Source organism: Daphnia pulicaria, chromosome 4 (genome assembly GCF_021234035.1).
Source record: "Daphnia pulicaria isolate SC F1-1A chromosome 4, SC_F0-13Bv2, whole genome shotgun sequence".
Lineage (NCBI taxonomy): Eukaryota > Metazoa > Arthropoda > Branchiopoda > Diplostraca > Daphniidae > Daphnia > Daphnia pulicaria.
In genome coordinates this window covers 11,163,698-11,178,290 of record NC_060916.1, presented here as the reverse complement: position 1 = coordinate 11,178,290, position 14,593 = coordinate 11,163,698, and the positions used below count along the sequence as shown (strand labels likewise).

General features: G+C 43.4%; 2 protein-coding genes across 2 annotated transcripts; one reads left to right on the top strand and one right to left on the bottom strand.

Moving 5' to 3' along the window:
• Nucleotides 1-958: 958 nt before the first annotated feature.
• Nucleotides 959-2,692, bottom strand: LOC124337705 (protein fem-1 homolog C-like). Its single transcript, XM_046791738.1, has one exon. It carries the CDS (start codon nt 2,690-2,692, stop codon nt 959-961), a length of 1,734 nt encoding a protein of 577 aa, XP_046647694.1.
• Nucleotides 2,693-6,739: 4,047 nt separating this feature from the next.
• Nucleotides 6,740-9,593, top strand: LOC124337002. Its single transcript, XM_046791003.1, has 7 exons — nt 6,740-7,372; nt 7,467-7,592; nt 7,668-7,884; nt 7,943-8,097; nt 8,165-8,366; nt 8,442-8,693; nt 8,757-9,593. The coding sequence occupies exons 1-7, from the start codon at nt 7,256-7,258 to the stop codon at nt 9,242-9,244; spliced, it is 1,557 nt and encodes a 518-aa protein (XP_046646959.1). The 5' UTR covers nt 6,740-7,255; the 3' UTR covers nt 9,245-9,593.
• The last annotated feature ends 5,000 nt before the right edge of the window (nt 9,594-14,593 follow it).

Below are 14,593 nucleotides of genomic sequence, written 5' to 3'. Positions count from 1 at the left end.
ATTTAAATCTTAAATTTTCGAGCTTGCAAACTGAACTGATTGGTTGTATTTTCATTTATGGCTGCCGCTTGGCTATATACCGTTCACTATACGCACTAAAAAATGTCACTCTTCTCTATAGTGACTACGTGTGAATCACGAAAGATATTTGATTGGTGGCCTTTGTTTTAATTGGTGGAGAACAAAATAAACCTGGAAAACGAAAATGACCTGGTCATAAGGTCATCACATCCCAAGAAATCCACCCATCAGTCGGGTTTTTGTATATTTCTATTATTAGACTTCTGGCAGGTTGTTTCATTCTCTTGATAGCGATCGACCAATCCGGTTGGTTCTATTATTAGCCCAAGATACGCAGTATCGTTTTTAAAAAAGTCATTTCCTATTTACTTTTTCGTCCTTTTCCGTCTAGTCATTCTCTCAGTGAAATGCGCATTAAATGTTAGATGGGTATAATAGATAGGGCTGTACATAGCCAGTTGTCGCTATACACTCTTAAAAGGGCGAGCTGAGTCAATATGTCTTGTTCCCGTTGGGGTTTTTATTGGACAACGGCGAAGCTTTTAAAAGCCACTCATAAAACTATTAAATCATCCTTGTTGGTGTCGTTGCCAAGCAGCTTAAACATTTTGAGTCGCATGTCCACTCAGTATCGAAAACCAATTAGCAATAATTGTTTATTTCTCAAACAACAGAGTAATAAACTAGAGAACTGAGTAATAACACTAGAAGCCTATGTCAAACAATTTCTGCACATTATTGAATTCAGTCGATTATTAATAGCACAAATTTGTTAAAAGGTTAAAAAAAACCAAATCACATATAATACGTTTGGTTTCCATTTTCTCTCTTGGAATTAGGCCTACGCTGTCAGACAGCACTGTTAGAAATTGCGTAATCTAATAGGCAAACAAATAAAAATAAAAACCAATATTAGATAACCCTATTATATAACTCATTACCCCGTGTTTATAACAATATCACCTTCCATAGCGCTGTGACGGCTAACAAACGATTGCAGCCGCGGCGGAAGTCGGCCTTCGAATAAAATTTGCTTGTGGCGGATGACTTTGGCGCAAACGCAGGCCAGTGGTAAGACGACATTGACCAGCGGATCCAGATAATGATGGAAACGGAATTTCGATACGCATTTAGATTTCTGGCCGTTTAAAATGCTCAGAAATGTTTTACCCGCCGGAATCGATTGGCCCAGACAACATCCGGCATCCAGCAAAGCCTGAAACACTTGCTCATACGATTCCGGATCGGATTGAAAGCAATCCTGATTTTCGGATAAAAGATGCAACGGAGTTTCGCCGTTGGTGTCGATTCCGGTTGGATCGGCTCCGGCTTCTAGGAACAGCTGGATGATGGGCAAGATTTGACGGCCGTCCGTCCCTTGGCTGATGGCCAGGTGAAGAAGACTGGTGAACCTTTTCAAATTATTGGCGCGGAAATACGGCGAGAGACAATCTTTCAGCTGTTGGATTTCCGCTGGATTATTACGACAGCGTCCAAGATGCTCTAAAATCAAACGGTGGATTTGATCCATGACGTTGAACTGCCACCGATCGACGGTCGGTCGGACGACGGGCGACAACAGCATGACATTCAGCAAAATGGCCAATCCGAATTTGACGACCACCAAGAGATTAGCGAACGATAAATCTTCAACTCCTTTTTTTATTTTCAACTTTTGGTGCTTCAGACATTCCAACAGCAGGTCCAGAGTCTCGGCGAAAATCCTGATACATTTAAGTGACGATCCTGATCTGAAATCGTCCGTTTGTTTGAGGATCATCATCGCAATGTTCAACGAGCAATTCAATTGATTCTCGTGGATGTAGCAGCGATAAGCGTAGCGCATCAAATGTTCCAGGTGGAACGAATAAGGAATACCCGTCCGCTGCTGCTGGCCGCATTGATTGACGATCCTCTGGCTGACGGCCAAGGCTTGAGTTTGAGCTTCCAGCAGGTTGTAGCCGAGTCGCCATTCGCCTTTGAATTTCTGGAGAGATGTTGGCGAAGCGATGAGCTTCTTGCGGTCGACAAATAAAGAGCTGGCCGCTAGATCGGGAATGATCGGGATCGCCGATTGATCACCGACTGTCGAGTAGCGAAGGGCCATGGCCTGTTCCCAGCACTGGACTCCCCTCCAGACGCCGTTTCTCGGTTTGAAGACGAAGGCGACGCCCATCAGTTCGAAGGCGACGATCTTGTCCGTCCGGCTGGCCGAACTGGCCACGATCGAATTCAATACAAATTCCAGCCACTGACAGGGCTCGTCGCTGGCCGGATCGATCAGATATTCAATGACTTTGACGATTGGAATTTGGTTGGCGATATCGCGGATAACTTCCATCTCGGGTGACTGGACAACGAGCGGTGGAAGAACTTTGTTGAAATTCAAATTCGTCCAGGTGAAATAAGACGGGACTTTGTCGATCGATTTCGCCCATTCGGGATAAATTTGATATTTCAATTCGCCGACTAGGAACTCGACGACGTCGTAGTGTCCGTTTCTGACACTCGACTGCAGGGCCGTTTCGCCCTGCTGGCCCAGAGGCTGGGTTACATAACGAATAGGTATCGCTATCCAATTGTTGCGCTTTCGTATTTGATTTAATTCGGCGATCGAACCTTGACTAACTGCTTGGGAAACGAGGTCCAACACGTTGATGGCTTCTACCATTTTGTAATTAATTTTAAACGATTTTGGCTATCAAATGAATTAAAATGTGGCGATGTCAAACTTAAAAAAAAATAAGATTCAATCGCTTACGTAATATAATGGAAATTGGGAGAGCAGTGTCAGATGGACGACTGTGTACGATAGCGTTTGGAAGAAGACTGCAAGTGTTCTACCAACAGGCCGAAGGCAGGTCAGCAGCAGGATATATTATTATGTAAGCAAAGTAAAAGTGCAATTCCAAGGATTGGCCCCTTTATGTAACTGGTGTAGAAATTCAAGGTCGGACCCAGATAAAAAAGGATAGGCAGACCGATACGAGCCTTACGGCCTTTTTTTTTAGGTGGAAAAATGGCTGGGGTATAATTGGCGGGGGAAGTTCACCGGGGTACACAACATTTATTTACTGCACCATCCATCCCTGTAGGTATAGCGTATTCTTTTCTTTTTTTCTTCTTTTGGTTAATCTAATTCTAGGGGGAGAAGTCGACTAAAATATGCGAATGAAATTGTCTGTGTACGTGACATTATGGTAAAATTATGGAGAAAAGCGACGAAGGTGCACAGATTTTTTTTTTTTTTTTTTTTTTTTTAACGTTTGAAACGATTTGCCATCGATATATTTGATTTTAAAGATTTTGATGTTTATAGTTTCAACTTTTTGAAAAATCTTGAACTGTTCTAAATAGAAAATGACGATACGAAACGTTAACCAATCTCGCGTACTTCAATCATTTGCTCGCAATCGGTCTTCAAATGAAGGACCGTATAATTGTATTTGGCTCAATTCGGCTTGTGAAATTAAACTGAAATTCAATTCCAGAACCAGATAGGAGTGTATTAGTCAAAGCCATCGAAGGTGCGACGAATACAATAAAATTCCGCCACCTAAATTTTTACGTAAAGTATTAAAAATGAAAGTCACTGAAAAAATCAAGTCAAATTTTGCAATCAAAAATAGACCGGAAATCATTGAAAATCGTGTTCAAAACGAAAATGTGAGACGCCTTTGCAGAATCTTGAAGGACTCGATAAGCGCTGGGAAATCCAATCAGCGGAGGCCTCTCGACTTCTGTACGTACTGTACGTACAATTAATTCAAATTTTCAAATTAATTAAATAAAATATAATTTTATTAATTGTATTAAAAATAATATTAATTTGATTTTAAATGATTTTATTTGTATTTAAATTTATTTTATTCAATTCAATAAATTATGACGTCAATTTTTAATAATAATCAAATGAATTGATCACCTTGCAGTTTGCTTTTCAAGGGGCTGTGCTGTTCGATGAATTGCTGCAGGCAAAGCGGAAGCTGTTGCTCGTCTTCAGCGAACGCAATATGCTCCTGGCGGATTTTCTGAGCGCAGTAGCACTCGAGTGACACGACCGTGTTGATCCAATGATCAACTCTGGGATCCAGCGATTCCTGGAACTGTTTTTTCTTGTCCTTCAGGACGTCGATGACCGTTTTCCCGTCAGGTGTCACTTGATCCAGATGCCCACCGGCTTCCAGGACGGCCTGGAACACCTCGAAGAATAACTCGTTTGAATTCGGTTGACATTTTCCCGCCAGAATGTGAAGCGGCGATTTGCCGCTTCTGTCCAGGCTCTTGGGATCGGCTCCGTTGTCCAGGAAAAATGTGACAATGTCAGCCCGGACGGTGACGTCGATCCTTGCCGCCAAGAAGCCCTCGACGGCCAGGTGGAGCAGGCTGGAAAATCCGTTGCGCAATTGTTCGACACGGAAGAAATTGCCGAGGACTCGGCAGAGTCGTTCGCCTTCCGGCGGATCGAGTTTGGGCATCATTTTGAACAGGGTGACCATCAGCAAATAGATTTTCCTCATGACCAGCATTTCCCACATGGTGTGCTGATCGCAGATCGGTGGCAATAAAATCAAATCGGTGGCGATTATGAAGCCGAATGTGATCGCTTCCAGGACGTGAGCGAACGTCAGCTCTTTGATCCGCTCGGCGTTGTTGGTCGTCTTGCGGCCCAGTCCGTTCAGGACGTTGGCGAAGAGGAGGAAAGCCTCGACGAAAACCTGGAAACATTTGGGGAAATCGGCCCGGTTGAACTGCTGCATAATCATGAGCGAAATGTTGATCGCTCGGCCGTAATGGATTTCCGTGTTGGAGAAATGATCGCCCGTCGTTTTGAATTGTTTGCCGTAGTCCAGCAGGGTTTTGAGATGGAAGAGATTGGGCTCGGCGCCCAGCTGGCGCTGGGCGAACGTCCGCTGGATGACGAGAAAGGCCTGATCGGTGATGAGCGATCGGCGATCGTGTCGTCTCAATTGATTTTCCAATTCTTGCATTTGCTCCGGCGTCGTCACTTCGGCCGAATCGCCCAGGGCGTTGCGAGCGGCGATGGACAGAACGTGCGGGATCTTGGGCATCGGTCGGCGGCCGTTGGCCGTCGAATTGCGTAGTTCCAGCGCTTTTTTCCAGCACTGGAGTCCACGCAGTCCGCCGGAAATTTCGTCCGGCTCGAACTGCTCATCGGCCAGTCGAATTTTTAAAATAAAAGCCGAGCCCATCAGTTCCAGGGCGATGATCTTCTGGGCCCTGTCCATCGAACTGGCCACCATCGAATTGAGGAAGAATTCGAACCAGGACGTGTCGTCATCGGCCACGTCGATCAGGTACTCGATCAATTTGAAGATGCCGATCCGGTCGCTGCTGGCCATGTCCTGCAAAATGGCCACGTCGGCTGACGGCAGGACGAACGTCTGGGTGAATTCCTTGCCAAACTCGGCCGGCCCGATGGCGAACGATTCCACATTGATTTTGTCCCATGAAAAGGGCGACATCCGCCTGACCCACCTGGAATGCGGATGGCAATGGATTTGGATGTGATCCTTGACCAACTGGACCAGAAACTCAATCACTGCGAATTGTCGCTCTCGGATGGCCACCTGCAATGGCGTCTCACTTTGCTCGTTGCATTCGCACAGGTTCTTCATGGTCCGGCCATCTTTCTCCAGCACTCGGCGCAATTGATCGATCCATCCGCGGTGGACGGCCAGGAAAATCTGATGCACATTCAGGGTAGTAGTAGTCGACATTTGAACACGAGTTATAATGTTGGATGTGAACTTGTCTCCAATTTATAGTTTGGAAATGGACGTTTCGATCGGACGACGTGAGCCCCACGAAATGTTATAAACTTTAATATAATAAACAGCTGTTTTGGGGGCGTCCGGAAGGGTGTTTTTATACCAGAAAAAAAGGATAGGATTGACGTCACGCTGACGTCACCAGGCGCTATCAAATGTGTGTGGCCAATAAATGGAGGGATGTCAGTTGGAATCGATTCTTTAGTTGAGTTGATCGATATAGGGAAAATATGTCCATTCCAGGAAACCACCTTACCTTACGCACGTAGACACACATTGGAAACATTATCGTCTGGGAATTTCTCTTAACTTATTGGACTTTTGTTTTTGGGGCCAGGTTGAAGGTCGTTTATACGACACGTGCCAAGATCAAGATGTGGCAAGATGTTTTTCTCAACGAAATCCACCCACCGTTGATGAGTGGGGACGTGGTTCGATGTACATGAACAGTTTGCGAAAATGTCCAGCTGAGACAAGTTCTTGATGTAATAAAAGGACGTGGTGCTTTTGTTGTGAGATTTATGTCATTTGCTGGTAAAATTAAGAGAGAAAACAAGTTTGGAATGGTGAAATCAAATTTTAGGAGGTCAGTATTACAGATTTCGTGGCATCTTATGTAACGTACATTCAATTATTCGTGGAGGTCTAGTTTCGTATTAACAGTGTTGCGATTTTTTAGCGTTTATTCAAGAACAGAAAATATCGTTACTGATTGCAATGAACCATTTTTCTTTATATTATGGTGTCGCTGGGAAAACAGTCGTGTATTTTTATCAGGGCTGGACAGAAACCGCGTAGTAATTTCATTTTCGGTTGGACGTATGAAATAGTTTACCTTTTTTCGACTGCTGAAGAGCTCTACAGATTCGTTGAGAAATATTTTGGCAAATTTTTTTAATAATTATTGAACTATTTTTGTGCGAATTTCACCAATATCGTGAAAGTGAAGCAAATCATTTCGAATTTTTTTGTTTTGGTTTTTATTGCTGTGAGGAATGGACAAATGGAGGAAAACAAGATTTTCCAAGTACAGCCGATGTAGGTCAAGCTGCAGATTTTCCAAAGAATTCGGGTGCAATTGGCATCTGTATGCTTATATTCACAGTAACAAATTGACCGTACTTAAATATTCATTTTGCATATTTAGCTTATTTAAAAAAGGTGATAATCGTTGTGATGCTGGGAAAGACGAAATTAGATCCGGTTCGGAATGAAATATATCATTGTAATATTTTCGCATCGATCCGCCAGAAAAAGTAAATTTTTAGAACTTGAACAAATCTCATCGTTGTTTTTTAACTGATTGCGATCTGACTTTGATTGGACCATCTTATCTTGAATGGGGAAAAACCTCGTCTAAATCATATCAATCACTTTTGTCTCACAAGTTAACCACGACACACTACGTGTAGTGGATTGCATTGCTCTTTATAAAAGTGAAAATGGCTAAATTGGAATTCTTTTCAATCCATTTGAGTCTTTCTTTGTTATTTTCGGTTTGGCAGACCAGCGCTGCTCTCAGTCTGGAAGACCAAGTGAAACGACTAACTGAAAATTATGTAAGTTTGGCTAAACTTTTAACTGTTCTCAGCATAGTTCGTACCTGTATGTTATTGATATTATTTGACTGTATTATTTGTATTATTTCCAAAGGTAAGCTTAAATGAAGTTGTGGCGACAAAGAATGTTCAACTAGAAACCAAAGTTATGGCACTGGAGACCAAAGTTGCGGCACTGGAGGCCAAAAACGTTGAACTGGAAACCAAAGTTCAGCATCACGTAGTTTTCCTCATTAGCGCTGCGTTTTTAAATAATAATTCGCTAAAATAACTTCTGAAACAATATGATGAACAGGATATTTTAGTGGAGAAATTTGCTCGGCTAGAAATCGCTCTGCAACAAGCTGAAAGTCAAAGAACAAGTCAATTATCCGTAAAAAATTCTATGCCCAGAACTTGTCGAGAGGCTCGGGCAGCGGATCCATCGCTGAGCTCCGGCATGTACTGGATCGATCCTGACGGCCAAGGTGTTGGGGATGACCCGATTTACGTCTACTGCGACATGGCAAAAGGTAATTTAAAGTAGTTAAACTCACATAATGTAAGATTTACCTGAATTTCTGTCTCCAGGATCGACTGCTATTCCACACGACAGTGAGTCGCCGATGGATGTTGGACACTGCGCTGATCCTGGATGTTATTCCAGGACGATCAGGTACAACGCCAGTAGTCGACAAATTTCAGCGCTGGCTGAACTTTCCGCCGAATGCCATCAGTCAATTAAAGTATACGCCATTTTTGTTCATTATTTTTTAAGTTAGTAAACTTAATCTATAGCGTCTAATTAAATAGTACGATTGCAATTTTGCACCACTGGAACTCAACACCATCACATACGCATGGTGGAATGACAAAAATGGAAATGCCAAAACTTTCTGGGCCGGTGGTAACACGGACGTCCATCTTTGCCAGTGCGGATTGGATGGAAATTGCGTCGATTCTTCCACCAAATGCAACTGCGACTCTGCCGCTCCAGTGCCATTAACCGATGAAGGTATTAGAACTACAAGTTGTCATCTGCTCCACAAATTCTAATAATAATATATGAATGATTATTTGAAATATTCAGGAGTCATCACTGATAAGGAAGTTCTGCCCGTCACGAGACTCAATTATGGCCGAACTCAACTGGAAACTTCGTCCGGGATTCATCAACTAGGACGTTTCGAATGTACCGGACAAGTGGCCGTCACTGGAATACCAACTTCGTGTGCAGATCTATGGCGGAGGGGACACACCTTGAGCGGATTATATTCCGTCGTGGGAGCTAAAATGGTTGAAAGGGTCTACTGTGATTTCACCAAGTTACCAGATGACGCGGGTAAATTCAAATGTCAGGATTGAAACGTTCTTAAACTTTCATATGTGTTTTTGGATTGAAAAGGTTTTCAGCGCTGGATTGGGTTTGAAGATGTCAAATCATCACCAACTTATTTTTACGTCAAGAAAACCTCACCATTTAATCAAGCTGGAGTTCCAGTTCCATTCGAGATTGTGGAATTGAATGTAGGAGGAGCCATGAACGAAACGACCTGGATTTTCACGGCACCTCGCCCAGGCAAATATTTTTTCTCTGCATCTGGAATTGCATTTCTTCCATCTTCTACCTCTAAGGTTGCTTTATGGATTCGGTTGATGAAGAACGGTAATCCTATGTCGTATGGTTTGGCTGATGAGTCAAATACCTCTGGTGAATACGAGACATTTTCTCTGCAATCAACTCTAAGTTTGCAAGCGGGGGATCAAATATGGTTAGAGATTTTGCAGATTGACCCTGGGGTAACACTTCATAACTCACTTAACAGTTACACTCACTTTAATGGATTTCTCATTGAAGAAGATATTTCCCAGTCACTGGCCACATTTGTTTGATTTCAATTGATCCCAATTAGTAACAAGAAGTTTGGTGTTTGTGGTTGTACGGTGTAGTCCCGGAGTTATTGGTCTTTTGGTTCTGAGGAATGTGCAAATCTTTAATGCGTGTCGACGTCTAAATAAATATTTGCAAATAACATTTAACGATTCCAACAGCAGTTCAGCAAAAACGATTTAACTGCGGGAAATCATTGGCATATTAATCGAGATGAACAATTTTAAATTTGTTGATTATTAGCTGTAGAGCGACAATAAATAATCATCCACCATCCGCCACGGAATCGACGTTTTTACAGCCAAAAGCTTATATGCCACTCATCTGGATGGTAGAAAATCTGTTTCATCCGAACTCGTAATGGACAATAAAAAGACGAACGATTCGATCATTTCAAGAAGTTAATTTTTTTCTGTTCAGATACTTAAAATTGGAACTATGTACATCAATGCGCTCACCGAGACAAAGGTAAAGAAAAAAAAGGAAGAAATACTTCTGTTGAGTTTAGTGACTGAACATTAGACCATGAGCGTGAGTTTAACGAGATATTGTATTACAGATACCATGGATGACAGAATATATAGTTTTAGATAAGTCTTACCCTATGACCGGTTCTTAAGAGAGTGAAGGGACTGTCACATGGACAGGTAGCAGACGTCAACTATATCTTCCATGAGACATCTAACGGGAGTGAGGTTAAGCAACACTAAGGTTAAGCAACACCACTTGGGTGCGCTTGAGTTGGAAGATAATCACAACACGTCCCTCAAGTTAAGCGCACCCCAAACAAGAATATTGGAATTCAAAGGCAAGGAAGAAGAAACGTCCCTCAATGGGTTAGTAAATAAGGATGCAGTTCAAAGGCATTTGAATAATTGAGACTTCATGACATATAAGGAAACTTGATCGTCCCTTAATTTAGGCATTCTGAATATTAAGCTCTTGAACACCCAAGTTGTGGCGCAGCATCTCGAATCTCGGAGTCGGCAGGGCCTTTGTAAAGATGTCGGCTAACTGAAGTTCTGTCTCGATGTAAATGACATCAATTTTGCCCTCCTGTTGAGCATCGCGTACAAAAAAGAAGCGTACGTCCATGTGTTTTGTGCGTTGATGGAATTTTGGGTTGAGAATTAGAGCAATGGCGCCTTGATTGTCGCAATGTAAAGGGACGGATAGATCGGCACCACCTAGTTCAGCGTACAGACGTCTTAGCCATATTGCCTCCTTTGTTCCATCAGAGGCTGCGATGAATTCTGATTCTGTGGTGGACAGAGCAACACAGGTTTGGCGACGGCTGTGCCAAGAGATGGGACCATTATTGAGGATAAATACTGCTCCAGATGTTGACCGCCTATTCTCCAGATCTCCGGCATAATCCGCGTCGACGTAACCACAGAGTTCGTTGCTGCCACCACCAAATAAGAGTCCATGGTTGACGGTTTTGCGCAGGTAGGCCAGGATTCTTTTCAGTCCCTTCCAGTGCTCCATGCCAGGGTTTTGGGAAAAACGTGAAACCTGTCCAACGGCAAATGAGATGTCTGGTCGTGTCAGATTAGCAAGATGCATTAGAGAGCCGACCCCCTCCAAATATGGAACATTGATCATTGGGGCTTTTTCTTCTTCAGTGCGAGGGCACATGGATGGCGACAGTTTAACGCAAGGGTCAGCTGGAACGGTGATGGAGCTGCAGTTTGTCATGCCAAATCTTGCTAGAATTGTTTTCACGTAGTCTGGTTGAGAGAGGTGAATTGTTCGATGAGTGCGGTCGCGTTCAATGTTGACACCAATGAATCGGTCTGCTGGAAGAGAGCGTATTTCGAATTCTTTGCCAAGGAATTCAATCATTTTCAGCAGAACTGCATTTTGGTTGCTCAGGATCAGGCCGTCATCTACGTACAGGATGAAGAAGGTTATTTCCTCACCTGGCTCCCCCGGACGGAGGTGGCGGTAGTAAATGCAGGGATCACATTTAGATCTCTCAAGACCAAAGGCTACAATGAATTCATTAAATTTTACGTTCCAAACGCGGGAGGCCTGCTTTAAGCCATAGAGACTTTTAACGAGACGACACACCTCCTCTTCTTTTCCAGGGATGATGAAACCTTCGGGTTGTTCCATGTAGATTTCTTCTTCCAGTGTTCCATAGAGAAATGCGGTTTTTACATCGAGTTGGATCATTTCAAGATCTTTTTCTGCTGCAATGGCCATAATCATTCGGAAGGAGAAGGTCTTGGCAACTGGGGCATAAGTCTCGGTGTAGTCGATGCCGTGAATTTGAGAAAATCCTTTGATCACGAACCTTGCCTTGTATCGTGGGGAAGTCGTTTTGAAACCGGGCTTGTATTTGCATATCCATTTGCCTTCGATTGCCTTTCGGTCGGGTGGCAGTCGGCATAGTGTCCAGGTGTTGTTTTTGATTAGAGAGTTGTATTCTTCATTCATTGCCTCAATCCAGAATTCAGCCTCCGGACAGTTAATTGCCTCACGATAGGTTTCAGGCTCCGTTGGATTTTGGTTGGCTGAGTCATTAGAAAGAACGGCTTGTTTGGCGACTGACTGGATCTGTCTTTCTCTAATGCGCGTGGACCGGCGTGGTTGATCGACGCTGTTGGCTTGAGGAACTTCTGCTGCAATTGGAGTGGCATCGTGAGCATCTTGATCTATGATCATTCCGGGTTCCTGAGTGACTTCGTTGTGAATCAGGGGGTCAGTTGGGAGGTTTGACCCTTCGCGAAGTGTTTCGTCTGTGATGAGGGGAATTTCGTCTTCGATTGCAGATACTGGGCAAGCTTCTTCTTCGTTGGGAGTTTCTACGGTGATTGGGACGTCAGTTTCTCTTGTGTCCATTGATGCTTCTTCGTTGCTTTCAGCGAGTTGTAATTGCTCCTTTGAAGGGAAGAAAAAAAAATTATTTTACATGAATAATAAGGAGTATGTATGTATATAAGTAGAAATAAAGATATATGTATATATTGATATATGTATATATATATATATATATGTATATATATGGACTATATGTACAAAGCATGGAAACATGTATAGAAATGTATATAGCAGTACATATGAATATACATAGAATATATATGTATATATGGAAATATAAGAGGAAATATGTATGTGAACGAACCTTTGATGGTAGAAGATCCTTTGCAATATGGTCACGGTAAAGAATGGTTTCATCGATTTTGACGTCTTTGCTTACGACAATTTTTCCAGTTGTAGGAATGTAGATTCTAGATGCGTTTTGAGTTGAGCAACGACCGACAAAGAAACCTTCTTGACTACGAGGTTCTAGTTTTGATGAGACGGTTGGGTTTCTGACATAAGCTTTTGATCCAAATATCCTGATGTGAGTCATGTCGGGTTTCTTTTCATTCCAGTACTCATAGGGAGTGAGTTGGGCAGTTCTTGATAGGACCCGATTCTTTATGTAGGTGGTGTATGAGGTGGCTTCTGCCCACAAGCAAGCGGGTAGGCCACTTTCAATTATCATACATCGGACTGGTTCTAAAAGGGTCCGGTTGAGACGTTCTGCTGAGCCGTTTTGTTCTGGTGTGTGAGGAGCGCTGGTTTCATGACGAATCCCATGTTGGGCGAGCCACTCGGCGTTTTCTTTGTTGACATATTCTCCTTTGCCATTGTCCGAACGAAGTGTGAGCATGTAGAAGCCAGTTTCGTTTAGGAGAAGAGCGTGGTAAAGTCGAATCAAGGCCGGAACTTCGTTCTTCCTTTTCATGAAGTAAACTGTTGTGTATCCGCTATAGTCGTCCTTGAAGGTGACAAAATAACGGGCCCCTCCGATGCTTGTGGTGGCGATGGGACCCCATACGTCTGAGTGGGTAAGTTCTCCGATCCTTGTTGCTCTGTTCCTTCCCGTTTTCAGAGGTATTCTGGAGAATTTTCCAAACTCGCAGTTGGAACAGAGTGACGCGGGGATGTCACGGTCGCCATTGATGTTTAATCCGATGGTCAGATCTTCTTTTACCATCTTCAGGAGTGTGTGGTAGCCTATGTGACCTAAGCGGCGATGCCACGTGATGATTGATGCTCGAAGATCTGCTCCAAGCGCGACGAGAGTGAGAGGTTGGATGTTGTCACTCTGGGTCGAATGAATGTCAGGTTTCATGTGGAGTTGGAATAAAGTCTCGTTTTGTTTCTCCCCGGTGAGGACTGTTTCGCCGTTTCTCTTAAAGAGAACCTGGGGAAAGATCCCAAAGAAAAATTGTGAATGGTTCGTGATGCAACTGGTTTTGAGGATAATATGATACCTTGTTGTCGTCAAACGTGACTATTAGACCATTGGCAGTTGCTGCACTCACGGAGAAGAGGTTTGAGCCAAGTCCAGGGACATATAGAACTTCCGTTAATGTCCTGGATGTTGTTGTCTGATCAACTTCCACAATAACGTCAATGTTGCCGACGCCTAGAGCGTCCAGTTCAGAGTCTCCGATGCCTGGGATGAGAGAGAAAAGAATTGAGATGAGAAGCTCCTTTTGGCCAATCAAAAGATTTGATTATTTACCTTTGACAGACCAAGTGCCGGCTTCGATTGGTTTGAAGGTTGTGAAAAAGCTTCTTTGGTCACTCATGTGTTTGGAAGCTCCTGAGTCCACGAGGAATGTCAGTATACTTCTCGGATCCAGATTTGATAAGGACAATAGGGCGTTGGATGAATTGGGTGGGTTGCCCCCACCTCTGCCTCTACCTCGTCCTCTTTTCGTGGTGTTCCAGTTTGGGGGGTAACCGTGTTTTTGGAAACAGACCTTTTCTTCATGGGTTGGGCTGTTGCAGTGGCCACAACGTGGCCGTTTGTCCACAAAACCACCTTGCACCCCATGACGTTCTCTTCCAGATCCTCCGCGACCAGAGTTAAATCTTTGGCGGCTGGTGAATGCAGCTTCATTGTTGTGTTCCGTTTTTGTTTGGTAAGACTTCAGAACGCTTTCTTCAGTTATGAGTCGCTGCAGTAGATGATCAAGTGTCCGGTCATTCGCTGGAAGACTGGTCCAAACAGTTCTGACGATTCGGAAGTTTTCCGGAAGTGTTGCAAGGGCCTTGGAGACAAGTTGGACTTCAGGCAAGATCTGTTCTCTTTCTCTTAGCTGGTCAGCTATGTTTGAGAGTTTCTGAATCATGGTTCTCATATCGTCTCCTGTTAAGGAGAGAAACTTGTTCAGTAAAGGAAAAAAAATGAATGATATAAGGAAAGGTACCAGCTGTATGTTTGAAGTCGTAGTATTGTTGCCATAGAAGATGCAGCTGTTCTTCGGTTTGGAGCTGATATTGTAGATTTAACTTCGCCCATATTTGCGCCGCATTGAGGCCAGGAGTGTATAAGTTTTCTTTCA